Source organism: Corticium candelabrum, chromosome 22, assembly GCF_963422355.1.
Source record: "Corticium candelabrum chromosome 22, ooCorCand1.1, whole genome shotgun sequence".
NCBI lineage: Eukaryota > Metazoa > Porifera > Homoscleromorpha > Homosclerophorida > Plakinidae > Corticium > Corticium candelabrum.
In genome coordinates, this window is record NC_085106.1 from 4,272,234 (window position 1) to 4,294,246 (window position 22,013).

The window sequence follows — 22,013 nt, forward strand, 5'->3', positions numbered from 1 at the left end:
AGGTATCTAGTAGACAGTGATGTACTGAAAGGATGCAATTTCTTACGAGGCAAATTCGCTTTTCGAATGCTTTAGGTGCAATTCGTCATATCAAGGTTTTATCAAGTCGTAAGACTATTTGAATGTCTAGCGCTGCATGACGTTGCATGCATTCAAATGGCCATGCAACTTTGTTGCCAGCTCTGGGATCTGTAGTGTTTTGTAGTTGTAGCTTTCTGTGCATGTTAGAACCATCTAAAGTGCATGACCTGCATGTAGGGTAAAGCCATAGTAATTTAATTAAATTTATTATTAATTAAAATATTTGAGGTACGTTGGTTTACTAATTGCTTATTAGGAAATTGATTCTATGAATAAGAAGACGGAAACGTTGAGTTGTGTGTGTGTGTGTGTGTGTGTGTGTGTGTGTGTGTGTGTGTGTGTGTGTGTGTGCGCGCGCGCGCGCGCGTGTGTTCAGATGCACATTATACGGAAAGCAAAACAATGATAAAGCAAAGAATAACTAAATCACATCACGTCTACAATTGATTTTTGCTAGGGGTCTATCAACTTACTGTATCTAATGAATGCTGTCACATGCCTACATAATGATTAATGTAGCATCCAAATGCACACACACACACACACACACACACACACACACACACACACACACACACACACACACACACACACACACACACACACACACACACACACACACACACACACACACACACACTACATGCATAGTAAGTTAGCTAGTCTATCACTGACTAATCATATATTGATAATATTGACTAATATGTATGCAAATGATATGATTTGATTTGATTTGATTTTAGTTCCTTCATTTTTATATTGTCATGGAAAATACAAGGTGACTGACGAAATGAGATCAACGTTCAATCAAAATGGCTATGCCATTGTCAGGTATCAGACTTATTATAGAACATAATTAATGCAGTCAGTATTAATCAACTATAAATAGTGATAAATAGGTTAGTGCTGCATGCTGTGATTTGTCTGTAGTGTCTAATGCTACTGTTGTATAATCAGTGTTTTTGCATATGACATTGCAGAGTAGAATTATTTGGTATCTATTAAATTTAATGCACACTTTGGACACTTTGGATAAGCTATTGAAGCACAGTCGCTTGGTTCTTGTACAATATATTATGCATGAAGGGATGGGCTTTGTAACTGAATCACACCTGCATTATGACAATGTGATTCGCTTACTCAATTGCTGTTGTTTGTTGTGATTGGAATGACTTCCTTTGGTGTCAAAATTATTGTAAAAATTATACTTTGTTTTAAGAAACATATTGGATCATGAAGAGATTTCTAAGTTGAACGACGCTCTTGAAACTGATGGTGGAATCATGCAGCATGCTTACTTTGTAAACGATGGTCGAGGTCGTCGCAGTAAGCTCTGCATCTGGAAGCATCCTGGCCATGACATAACCGGTATGGTAGCTCGCTCAGAAAAGGTAGCTGGAACGATGGAACAAGTATATAGACAGCCTCTGCATGAGATGTATTGTATTATATCTTGTGGACATTGTAGTTGTTGGGTGGCGAAGTGTATCATTATCACACCAAACTGATGATGAAAGAGGCGTTCACCGGAGGGTCATTTGTGTGGCATCAAGATTATGGATATTGGTACATGAACGGTTGCTTGTATCCAGACATGGGCACCGCTTTTATAGCTATTGATCGATGTGATGAAGAAAACGGCTGCCTGCAGGTCACTGTAGATGAGATGTCGTAACGTTTTGCATGTTGTTTAGCATGGAAAAGGGCAATTATACAGTTTTATAAACCAAATTGTGAGTTGTTTGACATTTACTATATTAAATTTATTTCCTATTGCTTGATTGCTTGCCAACTAAACTAGAAATGCAACTCATTCTAAGGGCTGTTTTAGAACATCTTCTGGCTGTCAAATAGGATAAACACTTGAATAGGATACCTCAACTTATCTTAATATTGACGACACTCGGTCCATTGCCGTGTCTTAGACTGAGCAGTAATAATTGTTTGAAATATAGGTTTTCAACAATTTTTTGTGGAAGGCATTGGCATAAAATTTGATAGAAACCTCCACCCTTAGTACCGAGAAAGTTAATTTATGTCGGATTTATATTTGCTTTTGCTTGCAATTTAGTCTTGTAGGAGGTATAGAAAGACGTTTTGTGTTCTAAAGGAGAGGTATAGTCTGTGGAAGTAGTTTCGCTATTCTAACAGTTGCGTTTGATTGCTGTATGTATGTATGTACGTACCGGGTATGTATGTATGCATGTAGGTATGTATATGTATGTATACATGCACGTCTGTTGGGTGCTACACATTTATGAGTCCCTCCTATATGGCATGTTTCTACCAGTAGGTGGTTCGTGGGTCCAATCATCTTGGACGTCTTGATCATGGTCGCGTTGGTGGTCAGACTGGGGCCAATGCTGATCGAGTGGCTGAAATCTTGAAGGAGCTTCATGTCGATGACGCTGTTCTTGACCCTGGCGATGCATTGTTTTTTCATTGCAATCTTCTTCACAAAAGCAACAGAAATGATAGTGCACGCAGGCGTTGGGCATTTCTTATTGCCTACAATCGAGCCAGCAACAACCCAACAGTTGAGCATCATTGTCCAAGATATACACCATTAGAAAAGGTAATCTTTATCAAACAAATTAGAGTTTAATTAATTTATCATTATTCTTAATAATTCTAAAGTAATGTACTTGTGCTGCATTTCTGCCAATAGTTTGCTAAAGCAGTTCTTGAGTTGTTTAAATACAGTACTTATACTTTGCATTCGCTATATTACTAAGGTAAATTATTTGCTAGTTATTTACAAGTATTAGTTTACTCATTTGACAAACGTACACTCACAAATTACTAGAATTCATAATACACTAGATTTTGGTTTGTGCCGAGAGTTATGTAGATTATTCTCAATTGTTTCATAAACATTTTTCAGTTGGTACATACCTTGTCCTTGTTTTCTATATCTAAATGTGCTACGTACTAGTACAAAGCTTTTTTATGCTATAAAAGTTTGATAAGCAAATTTTTACTATCAAATATGAAGAAGAGCATTTTCAATTGTGATGATAACTATGCATGGTTCACAATGGGTACGTTTAATAGTTGTTGATATGTACTAAATATCACGTACTGTACCATAGAAACTAATCATGCTGATTAATGGTTTTACATGTGGTCTTGTCCTAGTCTAGAATATTTTAGAGTGTTTAATTGAAACAAATGTGGCATCTGACTGATTTTGGTTTGTGCTGAATTTTATTAACTTAATTAAGCAAATTGCCAAAAGGTTGATCTACTTCTTGAGACCGAATTCTAGTGATTTTGTTCATCAAAATATGACTAAAAATGGCGGCAATTCCCAACTTGGGAAATATGCTTCAGACAATTAATATAAATGCAAACAAAGATAGTAAATAGTATTATTAACATAAATTGATTATCAACATAAGGACATTCTTTTACTTAAATTCTGATTGGTGTATTTGGTCAGGTTGAAGATGTTGAAGTAAGAAGGAGCTCTAACTACAGTGATATGACTGGAAAAGATTTCATGGATCCTAGCACTGATAGGACAGCTGATGGCAAGAAATGAGATCTAGTGAATGAAGCTTACCATTCCAATTTTTTACATCTGTTATTTAAATGTTTTCAACAAAGAAATCGTTGACAAAAAGACTCCTGACGTCCGTTGCGCTGGTTCAGAACATTTTCGGAGTTTTGATAGATATTTGTTCTTTTTGCAGTTTGTATTTGATGGGTACAAGTAAATGCTATCAAACAATTGTGATTGCATTGTATTCTAACGTAATGTACGTCTATACTTGTCAGAGCTCGAAAAATAGGTCGTCAAGTTGTCATTTGACGAGTTAGATTTTTACAACTGATGACTAGCGTTGTAGTCTAGGTCGTCAAATGACGACTCTGTAGCAGGCTAGTTTGTAATGGCTTTCTCAGTATGCAGGAGGATAGCTGTACTGTGCTGAAAAATGCGCCGCTTCGCGGTTGATGCTCGCATTGGGACATTTGTCGTACAATGACATGTACGCCGCGTAGTAAGTCTAGATTATTAATTTATGCCATGGCAAGCATACGTTGACAAACTGCCCGTATCCTGGACAATGAAACGGGGAGTGTGAGAGGATTCCCGGCATGAAGTCTAGGACCAAAGAGCACGTGAGGAAGTGGTGTAGGTTGAAATAGGTAGATATGATTTTAGTAGCAAGAAACGGACAACTTCCGCAATGTGATATGTAGTTGAAACCCCGCCTTGTTTTGACAAAGAAAGTAGTATGCGTTTAACCACTAATTCAATTAGCTATCACTTCCTCAAATATGTGTCCTACTGTCTGTTCCCCCTAGGTTTGAACTTTGATAATCATCAATATCTCCGTTGTGTTTTTTGGACTTTCGCGATGATCTCGGTATCGGTAGAAACGGCTAAGTCTGACATTTCTGTTTATGACTGTCGATAACCGAGGCGTTTGCTTTTGCCGTTTTCATGTTCCTGCGAGATCGTCTTGCTTTTGCATTGTTGTAATCGTAACCAATCCGGAATCCCCGAGGCAAACCACTTATGATGTAGCTAGCGAAAACTGTATCCGGGTGGCTCGCCAGCGCTTGACACCACGCGCCTACCATTAGCGGGGACGTCCGAACAGTGTCCAGATGACGAGATGGCACCATTGGGCGGCAGCTGTCCAAGGCTAGCAGGTCTTCGGTGTAACGGTAGCGCGATCCTTGTACATTGCCCCTCTCTTGGGTATTTCGCAATCGACGATAAGTGTCGAAAGAGGAGCCTGCCAAACAATGTGCAAGTCAGACCGAAGAACGCTTATTGTACGAGTTACACACTTATAGTTGCCAAGGGCCCATGAGGCTTACGTATAAGGGGGCTATTAAACGCTCCAACTCAAAAAACAGAACACACATGCCACAACAATATCCTGCAAGTACGCAATCCAATCAGCAATTACAAGCGCAAATATTATGCGCCACAATATATTGTTGGCTTATTGCCTTCCGCTGTCCTGTCCTCTGCTGGACGCTGCTGGCTTTCCAGAGGCTGTCGGTGTAGTTGTGCGTTGCTATGAGCACTCGCGCATCCTGTGGTTGCTTCGACAACGCAAGCAAATATGCCGAAACGTGCAGTCGGGATAGCCGGCACAACTGCTAAAATTATAATTACGGCAGATTGGCTTTGGACCATCCCATGGCCTGTCACGTCGGTATCTTGATCCGCCTCCCGACAGCGTTCTCGAGGCTGATCCGGCTTCACGCAGAATTTGCGGTGGCGCGTCGTTTGGTTCTAACGCGCAAGAACCGGGAGCATGATCCGCTTCTAGGCAGTGAAAACACCTCGCCGTTGGCGCTTGGTCCATTGCCAAGGTTGTCGCAGCAAAGAGAGGCGCGTGCAGCTGGCTCCAAGAAAGACTGCGTTTGGAAGCCGCCAACTGCCGAAAGCGCGCGTTATATAACAGCCAGCCTGTCCCGCTGTGGCACTGCGCTTCATGCGCTACAAGCCGCAAGTACGCCATCACTTCCTGCGCCCGGGCAGGGTGCTTCCGCAGAAGAATCCCGGCGTACGTAGCAAAACACTGCACCCACGTACTCAGTGTCGTGATCTGACGCAGGCGACGACGATTGGCTGGTTCTGCTGTAGCTTGCATGCGCCGCAGTAGCTCCAGGTTATCTGGAAGAAGCTCCGCAAAGTCCACGTACTCCTGTGCCTGGATTAGTCAAACCAGACGAGCGGGTATTGGCGTGGTTTCTTTTCCCACAATGCAAGCTTCCGCGCTAGAGCTGAGCGCTGTTACTGTCGGCGCCACCGCCTCGACGCTGACAGACGTTGATACGCTTGGCCCTAACGATGGCACAGTCGATGGCTGCATTAAAGAAATCGCCGTGAATGGCGGATGCTGCTGGTAGCGCTCCGAGAGTCTGTTCTGCAACAGCGCACGACGAAACATTTTATATGTAACCACAAGCACATGCATGCTGTCTTGATAACTTATTCTTATGTCCTGCGCTGCTACGCTGCCTGGGCGTTGGTGCCTATAGTAGGCTGCAGTTTATGTATTATTTCCCTAGCTCCGAACGTACCTGAGGCAGCTTGAGATTGAGAGGCGAGTTTCTCTTGATCTTCTTTCAGAGCAGCCCGAGCAGCCTCTTTGGCCGTCTCTGCCATCAGGCCCTTAAGTTCAGCCAAGGACATGGTCACCGACGGGCTATCCTGGTCTTCCATCACAATTTTTTGCAGCGCTGACAACAAATTTTTCTGACGCGTTGACGCTTGCAATTGCTACAATGACAGCAACACGCCTGCAGTGCCAAGTATATAGTACTTCGCGCGGATAACAGCGCCCTTAGCTACACCGCGCGCAACGGCACCGCTAGCGCGCATGACTTCGGGGTGGAATCAACTCTGTCTAACGTTATTAAACAACATTCATTGTGAAGACGGAATACAGCGCTGTATGCTTGCACTAGACTCGTACCCAGTCCTCTTCTCTCGCGCGCTCCAAAATGACGGTATCTAGTATACCACTAAACACCATGACTGATATCAACATGACGTCCTAAAACTCAACCTACATGCTTAGCTAATCGAATTAGCTTTATCAAGCTATGAAACCGGATCTGGGGTTCACGTCACTATGACGTTCTCGAAAGCGACCAGGCTCTTTTCGCGCTGAAGCAATTCATGTAAAATCTCCTCCTCCTCGTGTGATTCACGTGCGTTTAGCTCAGCTACTGCGCGGAAGAGCCTGGCTTGGAGCAATTCCGGCAAAGTTCCTCCTCTCAGTGTGATTCACTTGCGTCTACCTTAGCGCCTGTGCGGAAGAGCCTGGCTTGCGAGGCTATGGAACAATTAGCCTCGGTACGAGGTGGAACAATGCGCATCATGCAAACGTAGAACGTCTCGCCTTCACAGCGTGTCGAGAGACCTAGTAGCTAGCGATCACCCGAGGCAGGCACGTGCTACTCGTGCTAAAGAGAAGACGTCAGGCGTTAGTGACTCCTTTTTCGTTCCCAATTATCTGCCAGATTCGAACAGACCCTCTTTCGCGTGCAGGCACCGCGATCCTCGCGCGTTCGTTAAGAGGGGCTGTGTAAGAGACTACCAGCACCATGCCTAGTCCCCGCCCTAAACACCTGACATGTAGCGTCTAAAGAAAGACTTGACCGCCATGTTCACCGGATGCACACCGGAAATGTTTCAATAACTAGTTGTACGGTATCCGTAAGCGCCTCGCGTTCGTGAGCAACACGTCCAACGGAGTTTTCAGACCGTCTACCGAAACGCCGAGTCCTAGCTATAGACAATACGTATTTGGTGAAACTCCAACTGCAAGACAGTACGTACTCTCGCGTGGTCAGACGTTTGCGCACGGGGGAGGGGCGTGCGGGCAGGAGGAGCCTGTAGTACGTTTGGACACAGTGGACGGGTTTTTGTTGGCGACGCCAGAATCTTGGCATGACCAATCACGTTGCAGAACCGCAATTATGAGCCTAGCGTAGCTACCACGTCCGGGACTTCATGGCTTCAATTGCTAAAATGTCGTACGATGAAGAGTCGATTTCACTTGCCATTCTGCTTGCAACTAAGTCTATGGGGTACCTCGAGCTTCGACCTTTACAGGAACAATTAGTGAAACACTTTGTAAGAGGTAGAGACATTTTTGTGTCCTTTCCCACCGGCGGTGGCAAGTCGCTGTGCTACCCTATCCTACCGCTTGTCGTACCTGCGTTTTTTAGTGCCAGGAAGATTGATACCAGACTCTTTGGTAGACCGTTTTAGTGGAGAACGAGCTCGAGTTGAAGACGCTGACATCGGTATCAAGCGCGCACGTTCTGATGGTTCATATCACCCTCTACTCGCTGAACCTGAACATCTAGACCACACAATTTCCCAACGGCGTTGACCTGCCCTCGCAACTCTGCCTCCTTCCTATTGAGCTCATCTCGTAGGGATTTCAACTTCTCTAGATTTCTTGCGCAAGTTCGACAGAGCCAAGAGTGTGGTGGGAGCATGACGCTCACCGAATCAGAGTAAACCTCGGCCACAAACTCTTCTAAGATCACCTTAAGATGTTCATTGCGAGAACTGCGCACTAAACGGCGGGCCGAAGGTTTCGTAGTCGCTTTGCAAAGAACGCAATCCATCCAATCAGCCTTGTAATTCTGACATCCGGTCAACTACTTCCTGCGGAGGAGGAGCAGATCTCCGTCTGCGCTCAAGTTAATTAATTTACAGTTCACAATAGAAAATTGCAGGATGAAAAGGACACTTTTATATATTGTAACTACCTGTACTAGTCATTGTACGAGGTAACAGCTAATCATGACGTCATGCATATCAGCCGCCAACAAAAACCCGGCCACTGTGTCCAGACGTTCTTCTCGCTACGGAAGCCGACAGGTGAGTATTTATATCAACGCGCACTTCTCGGCCACTGCTGTCGGCCGAAAGGTGCGCGTTGATATAAACAATCTCAAAAGGCAGCGCGCGCTACTTAATTATAACGCACTTTAAAATTTGTATTGTTTAATATCAATTTAACATTTATACACATTATAACATGCGTTATTTCATATTCGATAGTCGCGTTACAGCCCTAGATTCTTGTTGTATTCTAAATGACGGAAGTGTGGAACGTGCGTGCGCTCTTCGATCAGTAACTGCAATGCTTGTTTCAAAGGGGTCCCCGTTTTGGGATCGTTGTCTACTGCAAGTAGTGCGAACGGCACGAATCGACTTTCCAGTGAACTGGATACGAGTAATGGGTTTCTGAGGCCATACTCTTACGATGTGACGATTGCTCGTGCGTTGAAAGCATTTTGGTATGTTTATATAATTAATTAATTGATTGATTGATTTTTTAATAATAATTAACAAACCTACACACACTTGTACAGGCTGATTGCTGTATTCAGTAATTATGTTATTGTAATTGTAGAGTTTTATAGATTTATACTTAGCACAAATTTCCAAAAGATATTTTCAAAATTAATATACCCAGCTGAAGAAGGACCTTGGATTGAAACATTGTGTGAATTCATGTTATTTCGTTATGCTGTGTATGAAAGCTCTACAATAACCGATATATCATCATATCATATATGTGCATGCACGTGTGGGGGTGTGGTTATCTGTGGGTGTATATACAGTATATTATACAGTATATTATACAGTATATTATACAGTATGTTATACAGTATGTTATACAGTATATTATACAGTATGTTATACAGTATATTATACAGTATATTATACAATATATATACAGTATATATACAGTATATATATATATATATATATATATATATATATATATATATATATATATATATATACAGTATATTATACAGTATTATACAGTATATATACAGTATATATACAGTATATATGTATATATATATATATATATATATATATATATATATATATATATATATATATATATATATATATATATACAGTATATTATACAGTATATATACAGTATATATACAGTATATTATACAGTATATTATACAGTATATTATACACTACTAGTATACATGGCCCGTCCTTCGTACGGGCAAGATACTGTAGTGTAAAAATAGGTCTTTGGACACGTCACGTGCATCTTTGTTGTGAGGTCCCGGATCTTCTGAATGAATTCGAATATTGTTCTTCGCGCTTGTTTCAATAGAAATCGACACACTCCCCGTGTAGCGCTTGCTGCAGAAAACGTGTAGGTTGGATTCGGTGCAAATGCAATCAGAATTTGGAGAGAAACGAAAGCGATAGAAGAGTAAGTCTCGTCGGCAAGAGATATTCGATCGCTCGAAGCTTTGCGAAGGACGACGATGCATACAGTGTACACAGGACTGGTATGGGCGTGTGTTCGAATGAACAGGAATGTGTAGCGTGTGCATTGTCGAGAAATTTTACGCGGGGATTGACCCCTGGAGAGGGGACCCGGTGCATAATTTTTTTAATTCTTTTACGCAAACCTTCCTCTGTGCGTGCCGAGTGTGCGTACCGATTTCAGTTGCGAACGGACAAAAGACGTGGCCCCCATACGCGAACACACAGACAGACAGACAGACAGACAATTTGAGCTTTATATAGTAGATATATACAGTATATTATACAGTATGTTATACAGTATGTTATACAGTATATTATACAGTATATATACAGTATATTATACAGTATATTATACAGTATATTATACAGTATATTATACAGTATATTATACAGTATATTATACAGTATATTATACAGTATATATACAGTATATTATACAGTATATTATACAGTATATTATAGAGTATATTATACAGTATATTATACAGTATATATTATACAGTATATATATACAGTATATTATACAGTATATTATACAGTATATATACAGTATATTATACAGTATATTATACAGTATATATACAGTATATTATACAGTATATTATACAGTATATTATACAGTATATATACAGTATATTATACAGTATATTATACAGTATATATACAGTATATTATACAGTATATTATACAGTATATATACAGTATATTATACAGTATATTATACAGTATATTATACAGTATATTATACAGTATATTATACAGTATATATACAGTATATTATACAGTATATTATACAGTATATATACAGTATATTATGCATTATATTATACAGTATATTATACAGTATATATACAGTATATTATACAGTATATATACAGTATATATACAGTATATTATACAGTATATATATACAGTATATTATACAGTATATTATACAGTATATATACAGTATATTATACAGTATATTATACAGTATATATACAGTATATTATATAGTATATATACAGTATATATACAGTATATTATACAGTATATTATACAGTATATATACAGTATATTATACAGTATATTATACAGTATATATACAGTATATTATACAGTATATTATACAGTATGTTATACAGTATGTTATACAGTATATTATACAGTATATTATACAGTATATTAACAGTATATTATGATGGTATGTCCACTGATTTCAGTGATGACTCTTTAATGTTTCTTGTGTCGCATGTGAGACATGAGTCCTGCTTTTGAGCGACACACTAAGTCACATGTCAGACAACGAAAAGAAGGACTGACATGTGATGATTGTAGTTGTTGCAGATGTTGTTGCTGTTGAACTTGTTGAAGGTGGAGTCGCTGCTGGTCTTTGCGACACTGTCTCTTAGCTCTAGCAGCTTTCAGACGACTTTCCTCAAAACTTTGAATGCATTTATGACAACGGTTCCTCCACAGTGCCCTATCTTTTGCAAGGGTCTCAAAACTGGAAGGGTTGATGGAGCATTTCTTCAAGTTAGCCTTTAGAGAGTCTTTAAATCTCAGCTTTGGACCTCCCTGGTGTCGCGCCCCTTCTCCCAATTGCCCATAAAAAAGTTGTTTGGGAGTTCTTGTATCGGACATTCGGACAACGTGACCAGCCCAACGAAATTGACATTTAAGGAGGTAGTACTCCAGACCACACATATTGCTTACAGAAAGTACCTCTGTGTCTGGAACCATATCCTCCCACTTAATACCGCAGATCCGACGAAGACATCTCATGTGAAAGCTGCTAAGCACAGCAAAATTTCGACGGAGCAGTGTCCATGATTCACAGCCATATAATAAAGTTGGTAAGATGGCTGCTTTGTATACAGATATTTTGGTCGTCAGCTTAATATCATGTCTATTCCACAGCTTCCTGGAAAGCTTGCCAAAAGCTGAGCTAGCTTTTGAAATTCTGCAGGACACTTCCGTGGCAAGTGTGGTGTCAACTGACAAAGAGCTACCGAGATAGATGAAATTTTGGACATACGTAAGGGGGTGATCACCCACCATGATTGGTGGAGGAACTGGAAACAGTATATTATACAGTGTCGTATATTATACAGTATATTATACAGTATATATACAGTATATTATACAGTATATTATACAGTATATTATAGAGTATATTATACAGTATATTATACAGTATATATTATACAGTATATATATACAGTATATTATACAGTATATTATACAGTATATATACAGTATATTATACAGTATATTATACAGTATATATACAGTATATTATACAGTATATTATACAGTATATTATACAGTATATATACAGTATATTATACAGTATATTATACAGTATATATACAGTATATTATACAGTATATTATACAGTATATATACAGTATATTATACAGTATATTATACAGTATATTATACAGTATATTATACAGTATATTATACAGTATATATACAGTATATTATACAGTATATTATACAGTATATATACAGTATATTATGCATTATATTATACAGTATATTATACAGTATATATACAGTATATTATACAGTATATATACAGTATATATACAGTATATTATACCGTATATATACAGTATATTATACAGTATATATATACAGTATATTATACAGTATATTATACAGTATATATACAGTATATTATACAGTATATTATACAGTATATATACAGTATATTATATAGTATATATACAGTATATATACAGTATATTATACAGTATATTATACAGTATATATACAGTATATTATACAGTATATTATACAGTATGTTATACAGTATGTTATACAGTATATTATACAGTATATCATACAGTATGTTATACAGTATATCATAGAGTATGTTATACAGTACGTTATACAGTATGTTATACAGTATGTTATACAGTATATTATACAGTATATATACATTATATTATACAGTATATTATACAGTATATTATACAGTATATATACACTATATTATACACTATATTATACAGTATACATACATTTCGCCAGGAATGTCTCCAGAATGACCCGTGCTGTCAGCCAGGCAAATGCACCTTAAAAGCAACTGCCAATTGCAGTGAAGGCGAATGCTGTCATAACTGCCAGGTTGCACAAGTTTTCAGTTTCTCATGCAACTTTTCTCGTTTGATTGATTTCGGTTCGTCAGTTTGTTAGTAGAGGATCGTTATGTCGAGACGTTATCAATAACTGTGACTTTCCTAAGTATTGTACGGGTTGTCCTGAGTATTGAAAGATTCTCTACAGAATATTTATAAGCAATAAGGCGTGAGCTGTGATAGTAATCAGGTTAGTGTGTGTGTGTGTGTGTGTGTGTGTGTGTGTGTGTGTGTGTGTGTCTGTGTGTGTGTGTGTGTGTGTGTGTGTGTGTGTGTGTGTGTGTGTGTATGTGTGTGTATACTAGGTACATCCCAACTATCAACGTCCTGTACTTCAAGTTGAATTCTCTTGTGAATCATTGTAGAATTATGTTTCCACAATTGAATAGAAAGTTGCTGCATCGTATTTGGGAAAGCCTGGTGGAATCTAAGGCCACTGACTGCTGAGGTGCTTGAAGCAATAGCTTTCAGAGTTTTGATGTGTGTGTGTGTGTGTGTGTGTGTGCGTGTGTGTGTGTGTGTGTGTGTGTCTGTGTGTGTGTGTGTGTGTGTGAATGTGTGCATGTATTGTTTTGTTGTCACACTGAACCTTCTTTCCTGTGCAGGAGTGTCCACAAGCAGGCAAAGGAGATTCTATTTGTGATGTAATCTAACTTTTCACAGTAAAGACGGGCTACAGAACACGAACAAGTCTGAAATAGCATCAACAATTGTTAATTGCTATTAGTGAACTACTCGCTACTAGTCATTAGTCAAGCATGTATCAATTAAGTTTATAATGATGGAGCAACTGTGAAGTCTGGCAAGGCAATGGCAAATTTATTTATTGCTGATAACACTGTTGTTAGAGATAGACAAATATTATTCATAGCTTGCATGTTGATGACTTTCCATTTTTGACTTTGTGGTTGTGGAGTTATGTGAAAACCATTTCAAAATGTTTCATTCGCACTCAATTGAGCATGTTTATCAACGTGTGTGTGCATATTATTATTAATACTATTTTTAGACTGTAGTATTGTTTATATTAATATTTTTGGTAACGTGCGTTATTCAGAATGGCGGGTAGACAAGACAAGTCTGGAAGATCTCTTTTTTTCTCCTCCCCTTTCCTTTGTGGTGATCTGTTAATATTTGGCGCCGTTTTTGATCGGTTGTTGCGGTTTTTTGGGTTTTGCTTTTAGGAAGAAAGATGGACACCTCCAGACAACCTAACAGGTTGGCAAAGCTTGACTTTTTGGCCGATTGCGTCGAGGCTGGTCTTTTATCTCGACATGAGGTGCTACAGCTAGCCCAGCCATCAACTTCTGACTTCTGCAAAGTAGAGGATGTTGAGAGTAAGAACATGATCGCGAAAGTACAGACTCACTAGCACATTTGAATTATTTACTACTAGTAGCAATCGTGAACCATTAATTTTTCTGAAATAGTACAGTGGCAAATCTGCAGCATCTATAGTTGATTTTTTGACTTGATTGGGAAATTTCTTAATTTGCCGTGTCAAGAATACAAATATTCCGTGTGTCTACTATTGTCTCGGCTAGTCTTCTTACTACTCTTACATTAGAAACGTCTAATTCATTACATTTCAGGAAAATAAATGATTAAATTTAAACGCAACAAAGTTTAATTGATATCAGCATAACCAATAAGATTGTTAATTAATGAAATCTTATTGGTTATGCTGAACAGCCACCAAAGTAATTCAGCAAATTGTTGTGCTTCTGGACTGTATGCCTTTCACATTCAATATTTTTTAGTTATTGTTCTTGTTGTGTACGATGTTGCTAGAGGAGAAGTTCAGTGAAAAAACTGACTCAAGTTCAGTTGCGGTACACGTACCAACTGCTCGTAAAAGTAATGGATAGTAGTCTACTTATTACTTAATTGCTCATGATGACCATGAATTGATATCGTTTACTCAACAAATAGCTATATCACATGAATCTACGTCGGTACCTGTTAGGCTAGCAGGTTTAAAAGCTTCAGCTTTGTCAAACCCGTCGGCATCGGTTCTTGTTATGTCACATCAATCTACGCCAGCTCCCATTCCAGCAAAAGGTACACAAACTGATTCTGTTAAAATATGAGTATGCTGTTGCAATGTTGCAGTATACTTGCGTTTTGTCTGTTTATGTTATTGTAATGATTGCGTGCTGTCATCAACTTTTGGTAGTCTATAATTAGTGTCTTTCAATACAATTACTCTAAATGCTAATGAGAATACCAGAAATGTGTCCTTGCTTGCAAATCCCAAAATAGTAAAATGATGTGAATATATATTCATATTCTGTTGCAGAAGACGTTGACAGGCAAGATTTGCTAAAGAATTATAAAGAAACACAAAAGAAATGTCGGTTGGCAAAAAACCACAAGAGACCACGTCAAGAAAGGGTAAGCCTATAATGTTGTTGCATGCTTAGAATGGGTTGTTGGGAAGTCATCATAAGATGACTTCAAGTAATAGATAATGGTTTCCAGTTATACTTGTTTGCTGCTAACAATGTATTGAATAGTTCTATTTTGGTAGCTAGCACTGTTTGTGAATGTTTGCCACAGTTCTGCCACTGTGTTCACCATACGTTCTTTGACACTCAAATAAATGTCATGTTTCTTACTGAATTGATTGATTAGGTGAATAGGACTGTGTACAACTATTAGATGTATTTCTCACATACATTATATAAACAGTGGGCATAGGAATTTAGATAAATGTTATATATATATATATATATATATATATATATATATATATATATATATATATATATATATCGACATGTTTGGGTTTGTGGTGCAGCCTGTTGCAGAACTTACAGCTAACAAAGCTGTTCCTGCAAAATTGTGTGTAACAAAGAACCGACATGTAAGGAACACCAATGGACAAAGGAATATAACTAACTAACTAACAGCTACCTATTATTGTTGTAAGGTCAAACCTCGTTGCACACCTCAGAATCAGACCGGTATCAATGTACAAAGAGATGCCACTGCATTGCTAGAGAATGACAAGTCGTACGAGCCTTTAGTTCCAATGCCTAAAAGAATTTCTGAACGTAATTCTCATATGTTGTTATGAAGTTGTCTTGTTTTGTTGACAATCATCTACTTATAGGTCGCATCAACATCTCTTCTCTTTCTTGCCAACAGTTAGTGCTGAAACGTCAGCCAAATACATTGCTACAGCGGAGACAGCCCTGTGATGATGACAAAAGATGTTTACAGAAGAGACTTCACTCTTTAGGTTTAACACCTGTTGATGTAGAAGGCGATGGAAACTGCCAGTTTCAATCGGTTTCGCATCAACTCTTTGGAGACACCATATATCACAATATAGTTCGTAAACAGGCCGTCTCATACATTCAAACATTCCGAAACAGGTGATACCACAGGGTGGTATTGTGATGAAGTTGCATTGGAGGCATAACATTAAATTGGTACTGTGCTAGATATGAACCCTTCATGACCACTGGTTACCATAATTATGTTGAAGACATGTCAACATCGGGTAACTGGGGTGACCACTTGACATTAGATGCACTTGCAAACATCTATAGTACACGGATATGGGTTGTCGAGTCTTCTCCCCACTACGACTGCAGTCAGGTGTCACCAATAGACGAAAAACCATCAACTTCAGACATCTACCTTGGTCACATTGGGGAGAGTCATTATGTGTCAGTTTCTTCTTATAATTCGGTAAGTTTTCAAAGGCTGTTTTTCCTTTTTTTTGATGTTGTGCTGCTGTGCAGGATCGAATGTCATTGTCAGAGCCTTTTGGGACTAGCCACAACTACGGTATTAGAACACTTGCACACACACACACTTGCACACACACGCCATGTATTTTCTTTCAAACAAATAATGACTGTCATAGAATCAATCCAAGAGCATTCTACATCAGATATGGAGATAGTACTCAAGGCATTTGCAATAGGTAAATGTGATTACGATTTGCTTGTTGTTTGTTTAACTTACTGAAAATTCTTCGTGATAGGCACAGTGGCTGATCATGATTATAGTATGTACTATTGGTTCCTAATACCTGACGAGAATTACTAATTGTACATTTATCACTTTAAGCCAACAATACTTATAAACTTTCCTGGATGGCAGTGAGCAGCCATGATAGGGACCAGGTTCAATAGCTTAGGGTCCTAATTAAGAATGTATCTATGTCAACTGATTCTTTATGTCTCCAAGATTGAAGCCATGTTAACATCTGCTGATGAAAGTTCTGTCACTCGCTGCACACCTGACGGTCAATACCTGACCAATAAAGATATCTCGACATTGTTGCAAGGGCGCTGGCTTAATAGCGAAGTAAGTTTCCATTTTGCTTGACTGAACGCAATCTAATTGTTATGTTACAAAGGTTATCAATTGTTTCTTGGCAATTATTACTGCTGCTATCAGTAACCAAGTGAATCAATGTACCTAGCCTCCCCCATTACAATTGTTTCTATTGCCTTTGTTGATAATTGTGTAGGGAAAAAAAGTACTAGCATATAGTACATTTTTTACACATCTCTGGATCGCTTGAAAAAGCAACATCCAACAGTTTCATGGCACTGGAAACGAGTAAGACACCTACCAGATTTCAGCATGAATAGATATGTTAGTCAATTTTAGAACTAACTACTCTCCTCCTTTGAGTTAATGAAATATTTGCTGTAACATTTTCACACACAGCTCAATACAGGGGCATAGCGTGACCTCTACAAATGAGGGGAACAGACTTCACAACCTAGGAACACGCCCACTTTATCAGTTGAACTGATACCCGGCGCACATTTCCAAGCATTACGTATTGTGTTGTAACAGTATAGTCTGTAAAATTTAAGACCATGCCAACAAATTCTGGGGCTATAGCCTGATCTAGCCCATGCCACCCTACGCCCCTGCTCAATAACAGTTTACACTGAGACTTTAGTAACACCCAACCACACAAACAAATATATAACAGTAATACCAGTAAGTCTGCAGTTACACTTGGGATGACATGCATTATTCAATAACTTTGCAAGAAGTGTGATGCAACTTAATTTAGGTATCCGTCATTAAATGATAGGAACTGTTTTCAATTGTCTTGTTTCATGTGTGGTTGTTACAGTGGACTAACATGTTTGAGTATAACATTGTCATATTTCCTATTCATTTATCAGTTCATTGGACAGTTGTTGTAAGTGTATCATATTTGTTTGCATCACTGTAATTCACTTCTAATTACTTCAACTTTTGAGGCAGATTTTGGACATAGTAAAAAAGGAACTGCTGTATTTGGATTCACTAAGCCCAGATACACAGAATGAGAAAGTTGTGTTGCAAATTAGGTATATATTCAGAATACAGTCGTCACGTAATTCACACTGAAATATTCTTGACCAGAGAGTTCATCAAGCACGAAGCAAAAAGATGGCGAGTATTTTTTAGTGACCAAATTCCATGCAAAACTGGTCACACTTTGAAGGTTTGATTATTGACACTCACACTCACATACAGTGAAACCTGTGACACGGAACACCTCGGTAATTGGAACACCTCTCTAAGTGGAACAGTATTTGTGGTTCCTTCCAACTTCAGTCAAATTTGGGATACCTTCACCTTCAGCAGCAAGAACTTCAAAGCTCTTTCATGATCATGTAAGGTTATTAGAAGTATTGTACTGCACTGTTGTTTGATTCTTTTCAGTCCCTAATAACTATAAAACACTAAACAAGTGCTCATTATCATCCACATGCACTAGATTACAGTGTGCATGGTAAGCAAAAACCACTAATCAGATTTTGTTATAGGAGACATTAGAACCTTATATGGGACCCAAAACTCTGTAATTGGAACACTTCTGTCAATGAAACACTAACTGTGGCACCCCAAGGTGTTCCATTTAGACAGGTTTCACTGTAGTAGCTTATGTTGTACATGTCCTCTCCTGTTTTAATACAATAAACTTACTATGAACAGGATTTTCCTACCCAAAGCAATGGATGGGACTGCGGGGTCTTTGTATGTTTGGTGAGGAATTCATCAGTCTTTGTTCCAACATGTCCCTTAAAGGCTTGTCTGTTAATAGTATTCATTATATCAAATGCTGGGAATCCCCTACAACTTTGATCAAGTATCAAACAATTTTTGTGTCTCATGTCTATATTTGCTTACTCGTGTCTTGATTATAGTCACACATACCACTTGCTAGAACATGGATAGCAAAGGTGGGTTACATGCAATAACTACTTACATGTGAGTTCAGTTGCTACATTCATATACGTTGCAGGTATTAATCGAGCTACCCGTAAAAGAGACAAGTACAGATGAAAATCAAGCAGGTAATTCAATACTTCCACAGAAGCCAAACCCAGTCATTGGCTTAATTGCCCTTTTCGTTTTCAGTCAGTATGGATGATGACGTCATAGAAATTGACCCAGGTGAGTCATAGCAGAATTAAAACAGAAATGAATAGAGAAGTTAAAAGAAAAGGAAAATTCATCATCACTGACTGGATTCAGCATCCTCTATTGCTTTGACTAAGTGTTTATACAAAGACAAACCTTCGTTCGCAGTATTAGGCATTGTTAATCCATCACGCTGCATCACAGAAGTGGCTAGAGCAGAAAACTCTTGACAAATAGCAGGTGGTGGCTGTACAATGTACTCCTGTAAAGCAGCCAGCTGTTCTGGGGAGACATTGTTTTTGTAGCATTGAGCGCCTACAAATTTGCAAAGTTTGTGTAATTTCATTTATGGCTACATTAGAACATCAACCTAGGACTACCTTTCAGTTCCGGGTAGTAATATAAGATATTCGGAATACCACGAGGAGCATCACAGTATTTGGAGGGGCGTATAAAATGTGCATTCCACTCTGCTTTAACTGACTGCAGTTCCTTGTCGATTACTGACATAAAGCAAAATCGAAGAGCATCTCTACACAGGTACAAATCAACTAGGCATCACAACAATTGAACATGATATGAACAATCAGACATTACACATATTTTTATATAAGTATCATAATCAAGGTTTGGTTTCATGCAAGAACATCGGACACTGGTGAGCAAAGAATATCTTTAATGTGACAATTTGGTGAGTCTGCATTATCCAGTCACTTAAAACTACTGTACTATGCTGTCGTTGTGGTATGTCTGTTGTTATGGCTACTGACTTGGAAACTGCAGATATGATCTGTAACTACAGAAATGCTCAAATTTAAACACTAACAGTGTATGAGTCAGTGAATGACTTTGGAGATAGTTAATTAATGTTGAATGTTTATCACCAATATGACAAAATGATAATACTAACGTGTGCAATTGGTTAGAATCGTCAAAGTCTGCTGACATCCGCATATCCTAAAAACAAAGGTATCACTGTTACTGTACATCTAATTCTCTGCATTGCACATAACATGCCTTAAAAAAGTTCATCCACCATTGAATACAGTTCTTTCGTAGCTGACCCCACCACGACTCAATCCTCTACTCACAAAAATCGATCAAAAGAAATGTCTTTCAACCATAACGAGCAACAAACAGCAAAAACAAGAACTATTTATGCCAACATCTGTTGACTGTTGCACCACATCACAGTCCATTTTTCTTTTGTGTCAAATTAATTCATAGAACAATAAACGTAAAAGCAGGGTAATTCGTACCAACTGACATAAAACTGGTGCATCTAGGTAACTAAAGAATCAACTCACTGATATGATATTCCCTAAAATTAGTAAATATAAATATATAAATCTAGCAGAATTATCTAGTCAATCAATTATGCCCATGTACAAGCCAAAATTAAATATTTCAAATACCTGGTTAGATGTTGATTTCCCATACCAAAATGATTTTTCTCCGGCCAATGCGTCTTTATCAAAATGTCGTAAGAATGGTTGGATAAAGGCAACATTAGTGTTCTCGGTACCCCGATCTGCTCGTAGTACTCGAGGACATCCTAAGAAATAGGCTGACTCAGTGTCACAACAAGTATTGCAATACCTGCAGCAATATTGCATCAAAGATGTACCTCCAACGTTTTTCACAGTTTCTGTGTAATACCCAGCTATTACGCGGGGATCATTGTTAGTGACAGCAACTTGAAGCCACAAAATTCTTCGTGAATAACTGCATACACATGCACACACATAAAGAACAGAATTTATATTCTAACCATTAACACTAATAATCTTGAAAGTTGAATTTACCCATCTATACAGCCATGTATTGGAAAGCCAAACTGTTTAAGCTTATCATACCCATCTATGTGCCACACATAATTGGGTCCCTAAATTCCAATGACATAACAGTCACAAACTACAGCAAAGAGATCATTACACTACATACCTTATTGTAGTATTTTCTTCGTTTCAATTTTCTAGCTAACCGTAACTGCACGCCCTCTGGGTCAATTTTTTGATTTAATTCCATAACAACGTCTCTACATTCACAACAGTTCTTGCTGTATGCACACTGTACCACATAGATGCAAAAGCTCATTTACAGCAATATACAGAACCGGTCAAAAGGATTGCTGATTTAAATGATTTAGACTGAATTCAACAATTTGTCATCACTGAGGCTGCATAATGTGAAAATACATTGGTCACATTGCGTTGGTCAACGAGCGGTTAATTAGATGATGAAAAGTAGATATGAATTCTCAAAAATGCGCTAGGCTAGTTCCAACAAGCTACGAAGTCATGGTGACATCACACTAATGCATGACTATGCTCCCGCTCACCGGGCAAAGAGTGTTCAAAAATGGCTCCAGCGCAATGGCTACAGCTCTGTTAGTCCCTGGCCAGCTCAATCACCGGATCTTAATCCAATTGAGCACATATGGGATTATTTTGCGTGTGTTGTTCAGCAGCAGTTGCCACGCAACATGACAGAGCTGTGGCAATGTTTGAAGACAGCGTGGAATAATGTGCCACAAGAAAGAACACAAACCCTTGTTGATAGCATGATTACAAGAGTAAACAATGTCATAGATGCTAGAGTAG

At 38.5% G+C, this 22,013-nt stretch overlaps 4 protein-coding genes across 12 annotated transcripts in view; 2 read left to right on the forward strand and 2 right to left on the reverse strand.

Moving 5' to 3' along the window:
* The first annotated feature begins 16 nt into the window (after nucleotides 1-16).
* LOC134197294 (L-proline trans-4-hydroxylase-like) lies at nucleotides 17-3,857 on the forward strand. Of its 3 annotated transcripts, none has more exons than XM_062666586.1 (6): nucleotides 17-95; nucleotides 825-912; nucleotides 1,301-1,493; nucleotides 1,550-1,732; nucleotides 2,375-2,656; nucleotides 3,524-3,857. In XM_062666586.1, the coding sequence occupies exons 2-6, from the start codon at nucleotides 872-874 to the stop codon at nucleotides 3,623-3,625; spliced, it is 801 nt and encodes a 266-aa protein (XP_062522570.1). In that variant the 5' UTR covers nucleotides 17-95; nucleotides 825-871; the 3' UTR covers nucleotides 3,626-3,857. The 3 variants fall into 3 exon arrangements, with proteins under 3 accessions (XP_062522570.1, XP_062522568.1, XP_062522569.1); XM_062666584.1 differs by having other exon boundaries at nucleotides 31-108; XM_062666585.1 differs by having other exon boundaries at nucleotides 31-108; nucleotides 1,301-1,472.
* Nucleotides 3,858-11,082: 7,225 nt separating this feature from the next.
* On the reverse strand, nucleotides 11,083-11,948 carry LOC134197514 (uncharacterized). The gene has a single exon (XM_062666852.1). It carries the CDS (start codon nucleotides 11,927-11,929, stop codon nucleotides 11,102-11,104), a length of 828 nt encoding a protein of 275 aa, XP_062522836.1. The 5' UTR covers nucleotides 11,930-11,948; the 3' UTR covers nucleotides 11,083-11,101.
* Nucleotides 11,949-14,163: 2,215 nt separating this feature from the next.
* The window catches only part of LOC134197129 (uncharacterized), an 18,788-nt gene continuing 10,938 nt past the window's right edge, over nucleotides 14,164-22,013 (reverse strand). For 4 of the 7 annotated variants that reach the window (XM_062666391.1, XM_062666390.1, XM_062666389.1 and 1 more), the window contains 9 exons: nucleotides 21,355-21,448; nucleotides 21,216-21,295; nucleotides 21,038-21,135; nucleotides 20,826-20,977; nucleotides 20,428-20,493; nucleotides 20,321-20,367; nucleotides 19,791-19,942; nucleotides 19,567-19,725; nucleotides 16,770-16,912 (listed from right to left, as the gene is read on the reverse strand). In XM_062666391.1, the coding sequence (XP_062522375.1) occupies nucleotides 16,785-16,912; nucleotides 19,567-19,725; nucleotides 19,791-19,942; nucleotides 20,321-20,367; nucleotides 20,428-20,493; nucleotides 20,826-20,977; nucleotides 21,038-21,135; nucleotides 21,216-21,295; nucleotides 21,355-21,448 (976 nt within the window). In that variant the 3' untranslated portion in view covers nucleotides 16,770-16,784. Of the gene's footprint in view, nucleotides 14,332-16,769; nucleotides 16,913-19,323; nucleotides 19,726-19,790; nucleotides 19,943-20,320; nucleotides 20,368-20,427; nucleotides 20,494-20,825; nucleotides 20,978-21,037; nucleotides 21,136-21,215; nucleotides 21,296-21,354; nucleotides 21,449-22,013 lie in introns of those variants that run through there. The other 3 variants (XM_062666394.1, XM_062666392.1, XM_062666393.1) reach the window with 3 other exon arrangements.
* On the forward strand, nucleotides 17,304-19,494 carry LOC134197131 (sentrin-specific protease 2-like). Its single transcript, XM_062666395.1, has 11 exons — nucleotides 17,304-17,340; nucleotides 17,393-17,440; nucleotides 17,507-17,598; nucleotides 18,131-18,199; nucleotides 18,265-18,350; nucleotides 18,406-18,487; nucleotides 18,982-19,032; nucleotides 19,091-19,135; nucleotides 19,194-19,229; nucleotides 19,292-19,343; nucleotides 19,408-19,494. Exons 4-11 carry the CDS (start codon nucleotides 18,140-18,142, stop codon nucleotides 19,452-19,454), a joined length of 459 nt encoding a protein of 152 aa, XP_062522379.1. The 5' UTR covers nucleotides 17,304-17,340; nucleotides 17,393-17,440; nucleotides 17,507-17,598; nucleotides 18,131-18,139; the 3' UTR covers nucleotides 19,455-19,494.